Source organism: Oncorhynchus masou, chromosome 12, assembly GCF_036934945.1.
Source record: "Oncorhynchus masou masou isolate Uvic2021 chromosome 12, UVic_Omas_1.1, whole genome shotgun sequence".
Classification (NCBI taxonomy): Eukaryota; Metazoa; Chordata; class Actinopteri; order Salmoniformes; family Salmonidae; genus Oncorhynchus; species Oncorhynchus masou.
In genome coordinates, this window is record NC_088223.1 from 35,896,310 (window position 1) to 35,910,994 (window position 14,685).

Here is a 14,685-nt window from a genome sequence, read left to right on the forward strand (position 1 = left end):
TGGTACGTTGATTCAGTGCTCTCATCTGCATTAAAAACAAATATCGATCCAGGTTGGATGTGACAGGAGAGATGAGGTGCACACTGCATCATTCGTGGGGGATGGCATGTTTACTTTTGCCTTGTTTCCTTATTGATTTATCTGCTAAATATAAACCCCAAAAAATGTGTATTAGCATATTTAAAATAATTTCATAAAGAATTCACATTATCATATATTAATATCATAAGATAACAATTATTAGTCATAAACATCATTATTTCCAACACATTTCAGAACCAGTAGCCAAATCAGAATAATCATGATAATGACTTCAACATTACATAATTGCAGTGAGATTCATCATCATTATATAAAACCTATTAGTCATAATTCTCATACTTCTTAAACAATAATTAACTCCAAAACATTTACAAAATATATCCACCATAATTTTATAATTAGATCATTTCAATGCATATGCAAACAATATCCTCAGTGGCAACATTCCTTTGCCACTGAACCAAAAGACAAAGAAACACAGGGGTGTATTCATTAAGCCGATTCATTTACTACAAACTGAAAACATTTTGCAACAAAAACAAGAGTTCATTGGACACATTTAGATAGGTCCCTCCCTGTTTTGTTCCCTTTGCTCGGTTTGGTTTTTCAAATGGTAAACGGTTACCATTACAATACATAATAAATAGAAGGTGCACACACAGGAGTGTACAGTTAAAGGGACAGAGCCTTTGCTACACAATGATACTCGAACTGGGGTCTAGCGACTGTCAAGCCAACACCTTAACTGTTACACCAAGAGGTCCCAAGAGGTTGCTAGGTGTTGGGTTAAAGCTGAGATCCGCGAAAGGCGAAACAGCGCCACCGGTTGCTCCAGGCACATTTGTTATTGTTTTGTTTATTTATTTAACATTGTGGTAAAATACTCTGCTGTTCTATCAAGTGTGCAACGATGTCAGAGAAAAAAAATAAGCAGTGTTATTCATTGAAGTAACATCTGTTGTAATATCACCAACGGACGTGGCAGTTTCACCGCAAAAGTATTCCAACTACAATATATCGCTACAATATCATGGATGAGCAGCATTAGGACAGAAAGGACCATTGGGTCAAGATAGATACTCACATTCAAGGATACCATTTTCTTGAAAGTTCAATGTTTTAATGTATTAAACAGTCTGAAAATGTTCTCTTCACCCTGACTGATACATTCCAAAACAAACAACCTAATTGTTAATTGGTTAATGTTTCAACGAGGTAGGTCTATTCATTTGAAACCTACAGCATGAAGGATCCAGTTTGGTGTTGTCCATATCCTGCCTTTTTTATTCCCATCTTCTGATAGATGTCTGTGTCCTGGTTGTCTTTCTCCATTCGGTTTTGATCCTGGTTTTGTTATTTGTGGACTTTATCCACATGCTTCAGCAGGTCAGCATTTTCAGCGAATCTTCTCCCACACACAGAACAGCCATGCTGTTTCTCACCTGTGTGAGTCAGGATATGCCTGTTCAGGTGCGTTTTTCGACTGAAGTTTTTTCCGCAGATACCACAGCTAAATGGTTTCTCTCCTGTGTGAGTCCGTAAATGTTGGTTTAGATTCCCCTTCTGATAGAAGCTTTTCCCGCAGTATCCACAGATGAATGGTTTCTCTCCTTTATGAGTCTGTATATGCACGTTCAGCAGCCCCTTGCTATAGAAACCTTTTCCGCAGTCACCACAGCTAAATGGCCTGTCCTGTGTATGAATCCTCATGTGCTGGGATAGATGGTCTTTGTTTTTAAAGGTCTTGCCACAAACAGGGCAGGGTTTCCCACCGTGACAGAGTGGGACATGGGCCTGCAGTTTACAAGTGGCGTTGTAGGGGCATTCAATGGGTCTCTCCCTGGCGAGAGTCACATGCCTCTGAAGGTCAGCTTTCAGAGAAAATACTTTGCCGCTGTAGTGAGATTTTTTAGACATGGTGCTGAGTTCAGAACAGTGTGCCCCCAATGGTGGTTTGGGATCCAATGGTGGTCTATTTACTTGGTCACTAATTACAGTTGAGCTGCGGCTTAAGGCCTCATGATCCCATTCGCTTTTCACACAGGGACCACTAAATATAAACTCTATGGTATTACCATCCAGTCCTTGAAACTGCTCTTCCTCCTGGCTGGTCCTGAGGTCCTCCTTTTCCTCTTTAATCTGTGATGACCCTGGTTCCTCCTGCTCACAGTGTTGTTGCTCAAAGGGAACCTCTTCAGAGACAGGTAGAGAAAGCTGCTGGGAGTCTGGATGGGGGGGGAGACAGTCGCAGACAAGCATGGTTACTATGGAACGCCGTTTGGTCTTTGCGTGTCAAAAACAAGAATACTATACATGTGTTGACCAATCAGGACGTGAATATGACTGCACTTCACATAATAAATTAACGCGTTCATACATTTTTTACGTAGTTATTACATATTGATAACAATATCACACGTATTTCATATGTCACAACGATTCATCGATACGTGTGCTATGGTGCTGGTAAAGTTGTCTCACGCACCTACAGTGTTGGTCATAAAAAAAAGCTAGCTAGCTGATAGATGCAAAAAAAAATCTTCCCCAAAAACATAGCAAAGCGACATAATCTAGTTAACTATATAGCTAGGTGTCATCATCTAAAATAACCCTAATTTATAAAACAGTTCTTATTTAATTAATGGTGGCGGGACCATCTATGTGAAGCTAGCCACAATAGTGGACTTTGCGGTTAGCCTTCAAAATAAAAGTATGTCATTGATGGTGATGCAAATGAATACAAATAGTAGAATTATGCCATAATTGAATAGATCATGCTAAACGAGAATGTTGTTATATAAAATCAACAAAAGACAGTAATTTGTTAATTTGACAAAAATCTGTTGAAATCATACTGGATGTATTAGACTTTAGAATTGCATTGGGGGCATACTTATTTCACTGTAGAGCCTTACCTATGGATTGTTGTTCAATGACATGGGGTACTCAGTGACACCCAGAGAACATTAGCATCAAAGCTCTTATTACGGGACTCTGAAACAACTGTGAATTGAGCCACATGTATTGTCAACCTGCTATGTGTATTGAACACTATTTCTGAGGAAAAACAGTTCTGTGTGGATGTTTTGGAGTCTGACAACTCTGAGGAGGACGTTCATTGATCCCCAATCCTCCAGTGCAATCTAGGTTAGCTAGCCAGCTATTGTCGTTCTTTTAACGTAACGTAATCAACACTGCTAGCTAGCCAGCTAGCCCCCGAATAGCAGCACTGTAGAAACTATTACACTCGACGGAACGACTTGATTAGTGTAGTGTCAACAACGCAGCCACTGCCAGCTAGCCTACAAAGTCAACAACGCAGCCACTACCAGCTAGCCTACTCCAGCAGTACTGTTTCATTTCAATCATTTTAGTCAATAAGATTCTTGCTACGTAAGCTTAACTTTCTGAACATTCGAGACGTGTAGTCCACTTGTCATTCCAATCTCCTTTGCATTAGCGTAGCCTCTTCTGTAGCCTGTCAACTATGTGTCTATCTATCCCTGTTCTCTCCTCTCTGCACAGACCATACAAATGCTCCACACCGCGCGGCCACCCTAATCTGGTGGTCCCAGCGCGCACGACCCACGTGGAGTTCCAGGTCTCCGGTAGCCTCTGGAACTGCCGATCTGCGGCCAACAAGGCAGAGTTCATCTCAGCCTATGCCTCCCTCCAGTCCCTCGACTTCTTGGCACTGACGGAAACATGGATCACCACAGATAACACTGCTACTCCTACTGCTCTCTCTTCGTCCGCCCACGTGTTCTCGCACACCCCGAGAGCTTCTGGTCAGCGGGGTGGTGGCACCGGGATCCTCATCTCTCCCAAGTGGTCATTCTCTCTTTCTCCCCTTACCCATCTGTCTATCGCCTCCTTTGAATTCCATGCTGTCACAGTTACCAGCCCTTTCAAGCTTAACATCCTTATCATTTATCGCCCTCCAGGTTCCCTCGGAGAGTTCATCAATGAGCTTGATGCCTTGATAAGCTCCTTTCCTGAGGACGGCTCACCTCTCACAGTCCTGGGCGACTTTAACCTCCCCACGTCTACCTTTGACTCATTCCTCTCTGCCTCCTTCTTTCCACTCCTCTCCTCTTTTGACCTCACCCTCTCACCTTCCCCCCCTACTCACAAGGCAGGCAATACGCTCGACCTCATCTTTACTAGATGCTGTTCTTCCACTAACCTCATTGCAACTCCCCGACCACTACCTTGTATCCTTTTCCCTCTCGCTCTTATCCAACACTTTCCACACTGCCCCTACTCGGATGGTATCGCGCCGTCCCAACCTTCGCTCTCTCTCCCCCGCTACTCTCTCCTCTTCCATCCTATCATCTCTTCCCTCTGCTCAAACCTTCTCCAACCTATCTCCTGATTCTGCCTCCTCAACCCTCCTCTCTTCCCTTTCTGCATCCTTTGACTCTCTATGTCCCCTATCCTCCAGGCCGGCTCGGTCCTCCCCTCCCGCTCCGTGGCTCGACGACTCATTGCGAGCTCACAGAACAGGGCTCCGGGCAGCCGAGCGGAAATGGAGGAAAACTCGCCTCCCTGCGGACCTGGCATCCTTTCACTCCCTCCTCTCTACATTTTCCTCCTCTGTCTCTGCTGCTAAAGCCACTTTCTACCACTCTAAATTCCAAGCATCTGCCTCTAACCCTAGGAAGCTCTTTGCCACCTTCTCCTCCCTCCTGAATCCTCCTCCCCCCTCCTCCCTCTCTGCAGATGACTTCGTCAACCATTTTGAAAAGAAGGTTGACGACATCCGATCCTCGTTTGCTAAGTCAAACGACACCGCTGGTTCTGCTCACACTGCCCTACCCTGTGCTCTGACCTCTTTCTCCCCTCTCTCTCCAGATGAAATCTCGCTTCTTGTGACGGCCGGCCGCCCAACAACCTGCCCGCTTGACCCTATCCCCTCCTCTCTTCTCCAGACCATTTCCGGAGACCTTCTCCCTTACCTCACCTCGCTCATCAACTCATCCCTGACCGCTGGCTACGTCCCTTCCGTCTTCAAGAGAGCGAGAGTTGCACCCCTTCTGAAAAAACCTACACTCGATCCCTCCGATGTCAACAACTACAGACCAGTATCCCTTCTTTCTTTTCTCTCCAAAACTCTTGAACGTGCCGTCCTTGGCCAGCTCTCCCGCTATCTCTCTCAGAATGACCTTCTTGATCCAAATCAGTCAGGTTTCAAGACTAGTCATTCAACTGAGACTGCTCTTCTCTGTATCACGGAGGCGCTCCGCACTGCTAAAGCTAACTCTCTCTCCTCTGCTCTCATCCTTCTAGACCTATCGGCTGCCTTCGATACTGTGAACCATCAGATCCTCCTCTCCACCCTCTCCGAGTTGGGCATCTCCGGCGCGGCCCACGCTTGGATTGCGTCCTACCTGACAGGTCGCTCCTACCAGGTGGCGTGGCGAGAATCTGTCTCCTCGCCACTCCCTCTCACCACTGGTGTCCCCCAGGGCTCTGTTCTAGGCCCTCTCCTATTCTCGCTATACACCAAGTCACTTGGCTCTGTCATAACCTCACATGGTCTCTCCTATCATTGCTATGCAGACGACACACAATTAATCTTCTCCTTTCCCACTTCTGATGACCAGGTGGCGAATCGCATCTCTGCATGTCTGGCAGACATATCAGTGTGGATGACGGATCACCACCTCAAGCTGAACCTCGGCAAGACGGAACTGCTCTTCCTCCCGGGGAAGGACTGCCCGTTCCATGATCTCGCCATCACGGTTGACAACTCCATTGTGTCCTCCTCCCAGAGCGCTAAGAACCTTGGCGTGATCCTGGACAACACCCTGTCGTTCTCAACTAACATCAAGGCGGTGGCCCGTTCCTGTAGGTTCATGCTCTACAACATCCGCAGAGTACGACCCTGCCTCACACAGGAAGCGGCGCAGGTCCTAATCCAGGCACTTGTCATCTCCCGTCTGGATTACTGCAACTCGCTGTTGGCTTGGCTCCCTGCCTGTGCCATTAAACCCCTACAACTCACTCATCCAGAACGCCGCAGCCCGTCTGGTGTTCAACCTTCCCAAGTTCTCTCACGTCACCCCGCTCCTCCGCTCTCTCCACTGGCTTCCAGTTGAAGCTCGCATCCGCTACAAGACCATGGTGCTTGCCTACGGAGCTGTGAGGGGAACGGCACCGCAGTACCTCCAGGCTCTGATCACGCCCTACACCCAAACAAGGGCACTGCGTTCATCCACCTCTGGCCTGCTCGTCTCCCTACCACTGAGGAAGTACAGTTCCCGCTCAGCCCAGTCAAAACTGTTCGCTGCTCTGGCCCCCCAATGGTGGAACAAACTCCCTCACGACGCCAGGACAGCGGAGGCAATCACCACCTTCCGGAGACACCTGAAACCCCACCTCTTTAAGGAATACCTAGGATAGGATAAAGTAATCCTTCTCACCCCCCCTTAAATGATTTAGATGCACTATTGTAAAGTGGCTGTTCCACTGGATGTCATAAGGTGAATTCACCAATTTGTAAGTCGCTCTGGATAAGAGCGTCTGCCAAATGACTTAAATGTAAATGTCATGGCTGGGGATTTCACACAATATTAGCTACAACGCTAATATTTGTGTAAACACTTCACAGTTGTGGTCTGTTGGTGTCAACGAAGTAGACTGATACCCCATTTCATTACTTCACATTCCAACCTTGTTTAACATGATCTAGTCTAAATAAGGCATGACTCCACCTTCTGCATCACTTCAAATGGGGACTTTTATTTTGAAGGCAACCGGCAAATTCGACTCATGTGCCTAATCTTTATTGTGGCTAACTTCACAACACACAGCCTGGTCCGGTCGAGCCTCACTAGCCAGATGAAGCTAGCTGGCTGTTATTTATCCTTTATTTAACTAGGCTAGTCAGTTAAGAACAAATTCTTATTTACAATGATGGCCTAGGAACCGTGGGTTAACTGCCTTGTTCAGGAGCAGAACGGCAGATTTTTACCTTGTCAGCTCGGGGATTCGATCTTGCAACCTTTCGGTTACTGGCCCAACCTGCTTATAACCTTAGCTTTGGGCAACAGGGTTCAATTTCAATAGGCGAACAACAAATGGCTACCTAGCCAATACATACTCACAAGGATTCCTAAATCATTGCTAAGAATGATGAAAATGACTGCAGTTTCTACTTGTAATTGTTTTCAGACTGGTTGTATTGGTGCTAGCTAGGTACCAAGCTAAAGCTAGCTAGCTAGCCCAGAAATTGCGGTCGAACAAATAAGGCCGTATTACCAACGCGGTATTGTAAAACACAATGTTCGTGGCCAGTGTGTGCTTGTTTGCAGACTTTTTTTGGTACAGTTTGACAGTGCTACTGATACTAGTGGTGGCGCTTGGCTTGCACGTGTAAATTCATGACACACAACATTCTATAATAGAATCGTATTATTTGACGCTTATCTTTTTTGACACGCAAAGATCCAAACGGCGTTCCATAGATTACACATGAATTTCGCGACAGCGACAAAATAATCATGCATGGTTCAAGTTAAGCTAAAACGTTGAAATGTTCATCACTGTTACAGTATATTAATTGAGTAGGTGAGATATACACACAAACCTGTTCTACATAGTTTTATCTCCGGTGTAATCCTTAGCTGTCTCCGTAGACTATCAATCTCCTCTTTAGATCGGGATATCTCCTCCTGGTACTCAGCTACTACTTTCTCAATTGCCCCCAAAATCTCCACTGCCGCCGCCGTTAAACACTCAGAAAGAAACGAATTCAAAGACTGTAATTTATACATTTTTGTAGACTTGTAATAGTGGAATTATTATTGTCAAAAGAATCTCAATCTCTGGTTTTAACTAACTACAATTCGTCTACCAAGAAAGAATGTAATATATATTTTTACTTGCTCTCCCCGTTCTACGTCCGTGTTGTCTTCTTCTTATGAGTGAGTATGGCGTACCCAGAAACAAAAGTTGGCGCCCCGGGTGGATCGGGTTTGCTACAGAACTCCATAGAGGGCAAAAAGTCATACTGTAACAGGGGATTAATGCTTTAAGAGAGAACAGGCAACAACAAAAAAGTTATGTTACCTCCCTATTGATGAGATGATGTATTTTGTTTTTATGATATAATCTTGAATATATATTGTGTTTTCATCAAGAGGGCCACAATGGAAATACATTTGTTATTGTGTCATCCTCAATCATTTTAAATGCATTGTATCCACATGTGGTTGTATTGTGTTTTTAAATTGTAGGATATATAGGATGATACTTTTTTTACATGAACTTTAATAATGAATGGATGTTTATCAGAAGGAATTAAAATGAATGTAATCTAATTGGGACTGAACAACTGCAGTGCACACTTTACAGGTGTCTATTGTATATCATGAATGAGCAGCATCAGGTGAAAATGGAAGATAAATACTCTTAAACAAATACAAGGAGACCTCTTCTGCAATGTATATAATATTCTTTAATGTTATCAATAACATCAGTCTGACCATTTTCTCATCACCCTGAGAGACATTCCAAAACATTTGACCAGGAATTGTTCATTGGCTAATGTTGTGTGAGTCAGTATCGTCAGATGCCCCTTGTGATTGAAGCGTTTTCAGCAGTCACCACAGCTAAATGTTTTTTCTCTTGTATGAGTCCGTATATGTTGGGTTAGGTTCCCATTCTCTGATTTAAGCTTTATCTGCAGTCACCACAGCTTAATGATTTATCTCCCAGACTCAGTTCTCATTTGCAAAAAAATGCCAAGTTGCCAAAACACAGCAATAGGCTACAATAAAAAGAGACACGGACAATACAAAATGTTTTTTTTTAAGTTTAAACATATGTGCTAATGTTATGAGAAAACAAATAAATTAGATAAATATTGAGTTACTCACTGCTGCTACCTGCACATTGTCTCCAGCCACTCCTCTTTGGAGAAAGTCTGCTTGTGGGCAGTAAACAGTCCCTTTTAATATATATATATTACCTTTATTTAACAAGGCAAGGCAGTTAAAAACAACTTCCTATTTTCAATGTCGGCCTAGGAACAGTGGGTTAACTGCTTTGTTCAGGGGCAGCATGACAGATTTTTACCTTGTCAGCTCGGGGATTTGATCTTGCAACCTTTCAGTTACTAGTCCAATGCTCTAACCAATAGGCTACCTGCCGCCCCTTTACATTGGCTGTGCCCAGTCTGCTTGGTTCTGAACTGCCCAGATTTTTGGCATGTGTTGCTACTGACCTTCCTTTTGTAGGCATGGCTCATTTTGTGGGTGGGTATGGTCACGGATGAAGCTGTTATGGTAACAGTGGGTGCTGTCTGTAATGTCACCTGGGGAACAAATTGCATGAAGTACTGTCCAGAGACAGATGGGACTTGAACAACCAGACCACCACTGGTGCTACAGACAGCTGGTGCTTTGGTGAATAGCTGCCTCTGTGTAGGTATCTTTGGCATGATTAGATGTGGTCCAACCAGTGCCCGGCGTTTAATTTTGGCCAGCACTGCTGTGTTCGGAGGTAGTTGATGTACATTCTCTTCTTAGTTGTACTGAAGAGCTGTAGCACAGCAGGTTTTTGCAGGCTGACAGAGTTGGACATGGGCCTTCAGTTGACAGGTGAAATTATAGCAGTTTTTGCAGATGGGGCATTCGCTGGGTCTCTCCCTTGCAAGAGTGACGCGTCTATGTAGGCCAGCTTTCAGAGCAAATGCTTCGCCACAGTCACAGCAGCAGTGAGATTTATTAGATGTGGTGCTACATTCTGAACAGTGTTCTCCCACTGGTGCTGTAAAGTCGTACTGAGTTGCTGCTTACGGCTGAGCTGTAGCTGGAGGCATTGTTTTGATTATCTGGAGGGAATGTCGAAACACTTTAGCTGGGTCACAGTGCCAAAATATTTTCGATCCACTAGTTTTGAGTCACTGTCTCTGTTCTCCACAGTCGGAGTTTTGGGAAGAAACAAGGACTGAAATGGGTCCTCTTCATCTCAACTCACTTTTCACACAGCAAGAAATTAACTGTTTCGTAAAGTTGCACTTCCTCAGGGCTGGTCTTAAATTCCTCCTGTGCCTCTTTAATCTGTGTGGGCTCTGGTTCCTCCTGCCCCAGACTTGAGGACCCACAGTGCTGCTGCTCAGGGCCAACCTCCCCTTCAGAGACGGGGTGAGAGAGCTGCTGGGAGTCTGGTGGGAATTAGAGAGAAGCTGAGTTATAGCTAGCTAAAGCCTTTAGACATGTCTAGCTACTAGTACAAGGTTTTCGAGATAGCACTAGCTAGCTATTTAATGGTGAAAGTTAAACTTAAAAGTTGTTGATAGGTGAATCGATGTTAGTCAGCCATAAACAATGTATTAATTGAGTAGATAATACCTACATAGCAACGAACCTATTGTACATAGTTTTATCTCCGGTGTGATCCATACTAGCAGTCTTCGTAGCCAATCATTCTCCTGTTTAGATTGGGAGATCTGGTACTCAACTACCACTTTCTAACCTGCCCCAAACATCCGTTAAACGCTCAGAAAGAAACGCATTCAAATACAGTAATTTAGACATGTTTTGTGGTTATTCACCCTCTTGAGTGTTTGGCTTCGTCCACGAGGAAAGAATGTTCAAAATCAAAACAAACTCCCTCCTTCCTCTCAGTTCTACGTCCGTGTTGTTGATGTTTTTCGTCGTCGTCTTCTTCTTCTATAATATAATAGCGGGCCGCAAACAAACGTTAAAGGTGCATGCCGCCACCTACTGTGCTGGAGTTTGTGGTCAATCACGGTTTACAACATAAGCTCCACATTTCTAAATCCTCCTACCTCAGTACTTCAGAGGGGACAAAAAACTGCCATACTAACTACTAATAGACCCTCCCCCATCCCCAAAATCCATTCGAACCCGCCCCCCCCCCCCCCAACCTCAATGACACTGCACTTACATTTTTCCCTCTCTTCAACATACTTATAACAATATAACAACACATGCTCCACCGTTTCAGCGACCATACACTCCAGACACAAACCATTTGCATGCTTGCCCACCAGATTTGATGATGTTCTAGGCACAATTGAGAAAACACAACCTTTTCCTTCCGAATCTGACCTTTGAATCTTGGTCCACCGACCTTACTTTGGAGGGCATATAAATGTTGGCCCTTGGGCTCAGAGTCCTATCTCTTCTGCTACACATCTATCAAAATGGCTTTGATCTTACATTTGGCCTCACCTCTACCCAGTGGAACATTAAAATCAATTATATCTCATTTTAAAGCTCTTTTGGCTAACTGGTCTACAATTTCATTCCCTTCCACACCAGCAAAGCCTGGGACCCAGCAGAATCTCACTACTACACCCAGTCTCTCAATTCTGCATAATAACATGAAAACCTCAAATAGTAGGTAACTCCTATTAGATTTGCCAGATGATAAACTATTAAATACAGACAAGGAATCTGAGCATACTTTATTTCTGACAGGTTGTACGTCCTCCACCCACTGGAGGGCAACTGCTATTGCCAACAGTTCAACTGAGTATTCTGAAAGATCATCTGTTAATCTTCTACATTTGCACATCAAATCATGGAAAGTAAACATCTGCTCCTGTGCGCCCACTGCCTGGGTCCTTGGATCCATCTGTGAAAAGCGGTAAAAATGCATAAAAACTTATACCATTGTAATTACCAACCCGTTTCCCTATATCACTGACTTCTGACCAATCTTCCCTTTTCCCTACCAAGGTTAGATCAACAACAGGATCTGTGAGGAACCATGGAGGAACTTCCCTATCTACTTCCATGTTGTCTTTTTCTTATTCTTATCAGTATGGTGAGCCCAGAAAAACACATTAGCGCCCCTGGGTGGAGGAGATTTTACTACAAGGTACAGACCATTGGTAAAGGGGTCAAACGAGAGGAACATTTGGTGTGTTTAAATTGTAGTTATCCAAAATTATAGGGTCATCTAGGATGATCATTTCTTGCATGAACTAAAATAAAATATGGGATGTGCGTTTCCAAAAGCGATGTTATTTCATGGTTAAATTATAAAAATGATAATAAAGATGTTTTATTTTCTGTATTTATTTACCAATACCAAATAATATGATTTACTTTTACATTTGAACAGCACAATGTCATTTAATGAAATTGTTGAAAGACAGAAATCAGGTCAGAAGTCTGAGAATTACATATGAGATACAAAAAGATGATAGAAGAACCCATCTCGTTTTTTTTAGCTAAATCAAATGAAGTTATTATTGCATTGTTACTTGATGTACGAGTCAAAGGCTCATATGAAATCCTTCATATGCTTTTTATTGGGTTATTAAATGCCTTACTACTGTTTTGTAGCGACAAATCCCCTTAAATGTATGTGGTAAAATAACCACGAAGAAGCCCTTTCTGTTGAAGTATAAAAAAAAGGGCTATCAGCAACATACACCCAAGATTAGATAAACCATTAAATAAACCATACCCCATTATATCTACGTTTTTTGTTTCATTTCCGTACTACTTCAGTAGTTAAAGTAATAGTGACTGTAACAATCCACGGTAATGGAATTTCCCTTAAATTCTTTGTTCCGTTCTATATTATTTGTCTATACTATGCTAGCCTGGTGGTCCAGTCTGTTTGTGATTTAGCCAACTCATATCTGTGTTCGCTCATCATCATGTCCCTTAGATATTTCATTTGGAAAACTAATGTCTACATGATATATTGTAAACATATCCCTTTGGTGATAGAAGGTGTACCAAACAGTTACAACACTAACGCTTACGCTTTTGCAAATACTTATGTAGTATACACATCATATTATATAGAATAGGATAATTATAATAGAATGTTAAATATAATAGTATGATATTGTAAGGTTCTGTATTTATTTTCTTAGTCAACCTTGTGTTCTGTTTCGTTGTGTTCTTGAATGTAGCCCCGTCTTTCATTTTTGTTCATTGATTTTACCTGTGTTAGTTACTCACCTGGTCTCATCAGCTCCTTATTTAGTTCAGTTCATTCTGTTTGTGCCTTTGTGAAGTATTGTTCGTTTTGACTCTACTCAGCCTTTTCCTAGCTCGTTTGTGATAACCAATTATAGCCTTCAGTCCTAGTTTTGATTCACCTGCCTGTTTGCCTATCTGTGTATGACCATTGCCAGCCTGTGACCACGATTCATGCCTTCTGCTATAAGGCGAAATAAACACCTGCCGCGCTCTGCGCGTGAATCCACACCTTTTTCTCCGAGTATTCATTACAGATATATTAGGATCATGTAGTTAAATATCCAGAATATACATTATAGAAATAATCACATTTGGGGGAAAGCGTATCTAGGTTTACATTATTGATAGCTGATACAATAATCTATTTTAAAGCAGCATAAAACACACATTAGCTCCATCCTTTCCCAGCAGAGGGTTCTGGGTATCTTGTTCTTTCACTGGAGTTGAATGCCCTTCTCGCTCCCTTAAGATAAAAAGTTGGTGATACTCATTAGGATATGTACCACACTGACTCTACACTACGGGGGCCGCATCCGGTCTTCAATGAGGTCCGGAGGGCAGCACCGAAAATTGGTTATATTTTCTCGTCGTCAGAATTGGCAAAACAGTCCTCTATCCATCGTTTTTGGAATTTACGATGCTACCTGACTGTCAAGCTTTCATTTCGGTGATTATGCAGTCAATAAATTAATTTAGTTCCATTATCATTTCTACACAGTTTCGATTTGGTTTTAGTCATTTTTAAGGATATTGAGTAAGTTTCACCGCCCCCCAAAAAATATTTACACCTTTTGTTTTTATACAAACCACCTGTGGGACGGATTTGACCAGCGGGTCGTATGTTAGACACCACTGCTGTAGTCCACACAGTATAAAACTACCAGTACACATACAATCTATTTATACTATGAATATGTCACAAAGAGCCCCTGCATCTGTGCTAGAGATTAAATAGAGGCCTTAATATACACTGCTCAAAAAAATAAAGGGAACACTAAAATAACACATCCTAGATCTGAATGAATGAAATATTCTTATTAAATACTTTTTTCTTTACATCGTTGAATGTGGTGACAAGAAAATCACACAAAAATTATCAATGGAAATCAAATTTATCAACCCATGGGGGTCTGGATTTGGAGTCACACTCAAAATTAAAGTGGAAAACCACACTACAGGCTGATCCAACTTTGATGTAATGTCCTTAAAACAAGTCAAAATGTGGCTCAGTAGTGTGTGTGGCCTCCACGTGCCTGTATGACCTCCCTACAACACCTGGGCATGCTCCTGACGAGGTGGCGGATGGTCTCCTGAGGGATCTCCTCCCAGACCTGGACTAAAGCATCTGCCAACTCCTGAACAGTCTGTGGTTGGTGGATGGAGCGAGACATGATGTCCCAGATGTGCTCAATTGATTCAGGTCTCGGGAACGGGCGGGCCAGTCCATAGCATCATCGCCTTCCTCTTGCAGGAACTGCTGACACACTCCAACCACATGAGGTCTAGCATTGTCTTGCATTAGGAGAAACCCAGGGCCAACCGCACCAGCATATGGTCTCACAAGGGGTCTGAGGATCTCATCTCGGTACCGAATGGCAGTCAGGCTACCTCTGGTGAGCACAGGGAAGGCTGTGCGGCCCCCCAAAGAAATGCCACCCCACACCAT

At 43.2% G+C, this 14,685-nt stretch overlaps 1 protein-coding gene across 2 annotated transcripts; it reads right to left on the minus strand.

Annotated features, from left to right (window-relative positions):
* Nucleotides 1-420: 420 nt before the first annotated feature.
* Nucleotides 421-7,962, minus strand: LOC135549945 (zinc finger protein 239-like). 2 transcript variants are annotated; one of them, XR_010457045.1, is made up of 3 exons: nt 7,929-7,962; nt 7,634-7,781; nt 421-2,267 (listed from the first exon to the last, which is right to left on the minus strand). XR_010457045.1 is itself a non-coding variant. In XM_064980348.1 (2 exons), exons 1-2 carry the CDS (start codon nt 7,818-7,820, stop codon nt 1,396-1,398), a joined length of 1,059 nt encoding a protein of 352 aa, XP_064836420.1. In that variant the 5' UTR covers nt 7,821-7,958; the 3' UTR covers nt 421-1,395. The 2 variants fall into 2 exon arrangements, 1 of the variants encoding a protein (XP_064836420.1); XM_064980348.1 differs by having other exon boundaries at nt 7,634-7,958.
* Nucleotides 7,963-14,685: the final 6,723 nt, after the last annotated feature.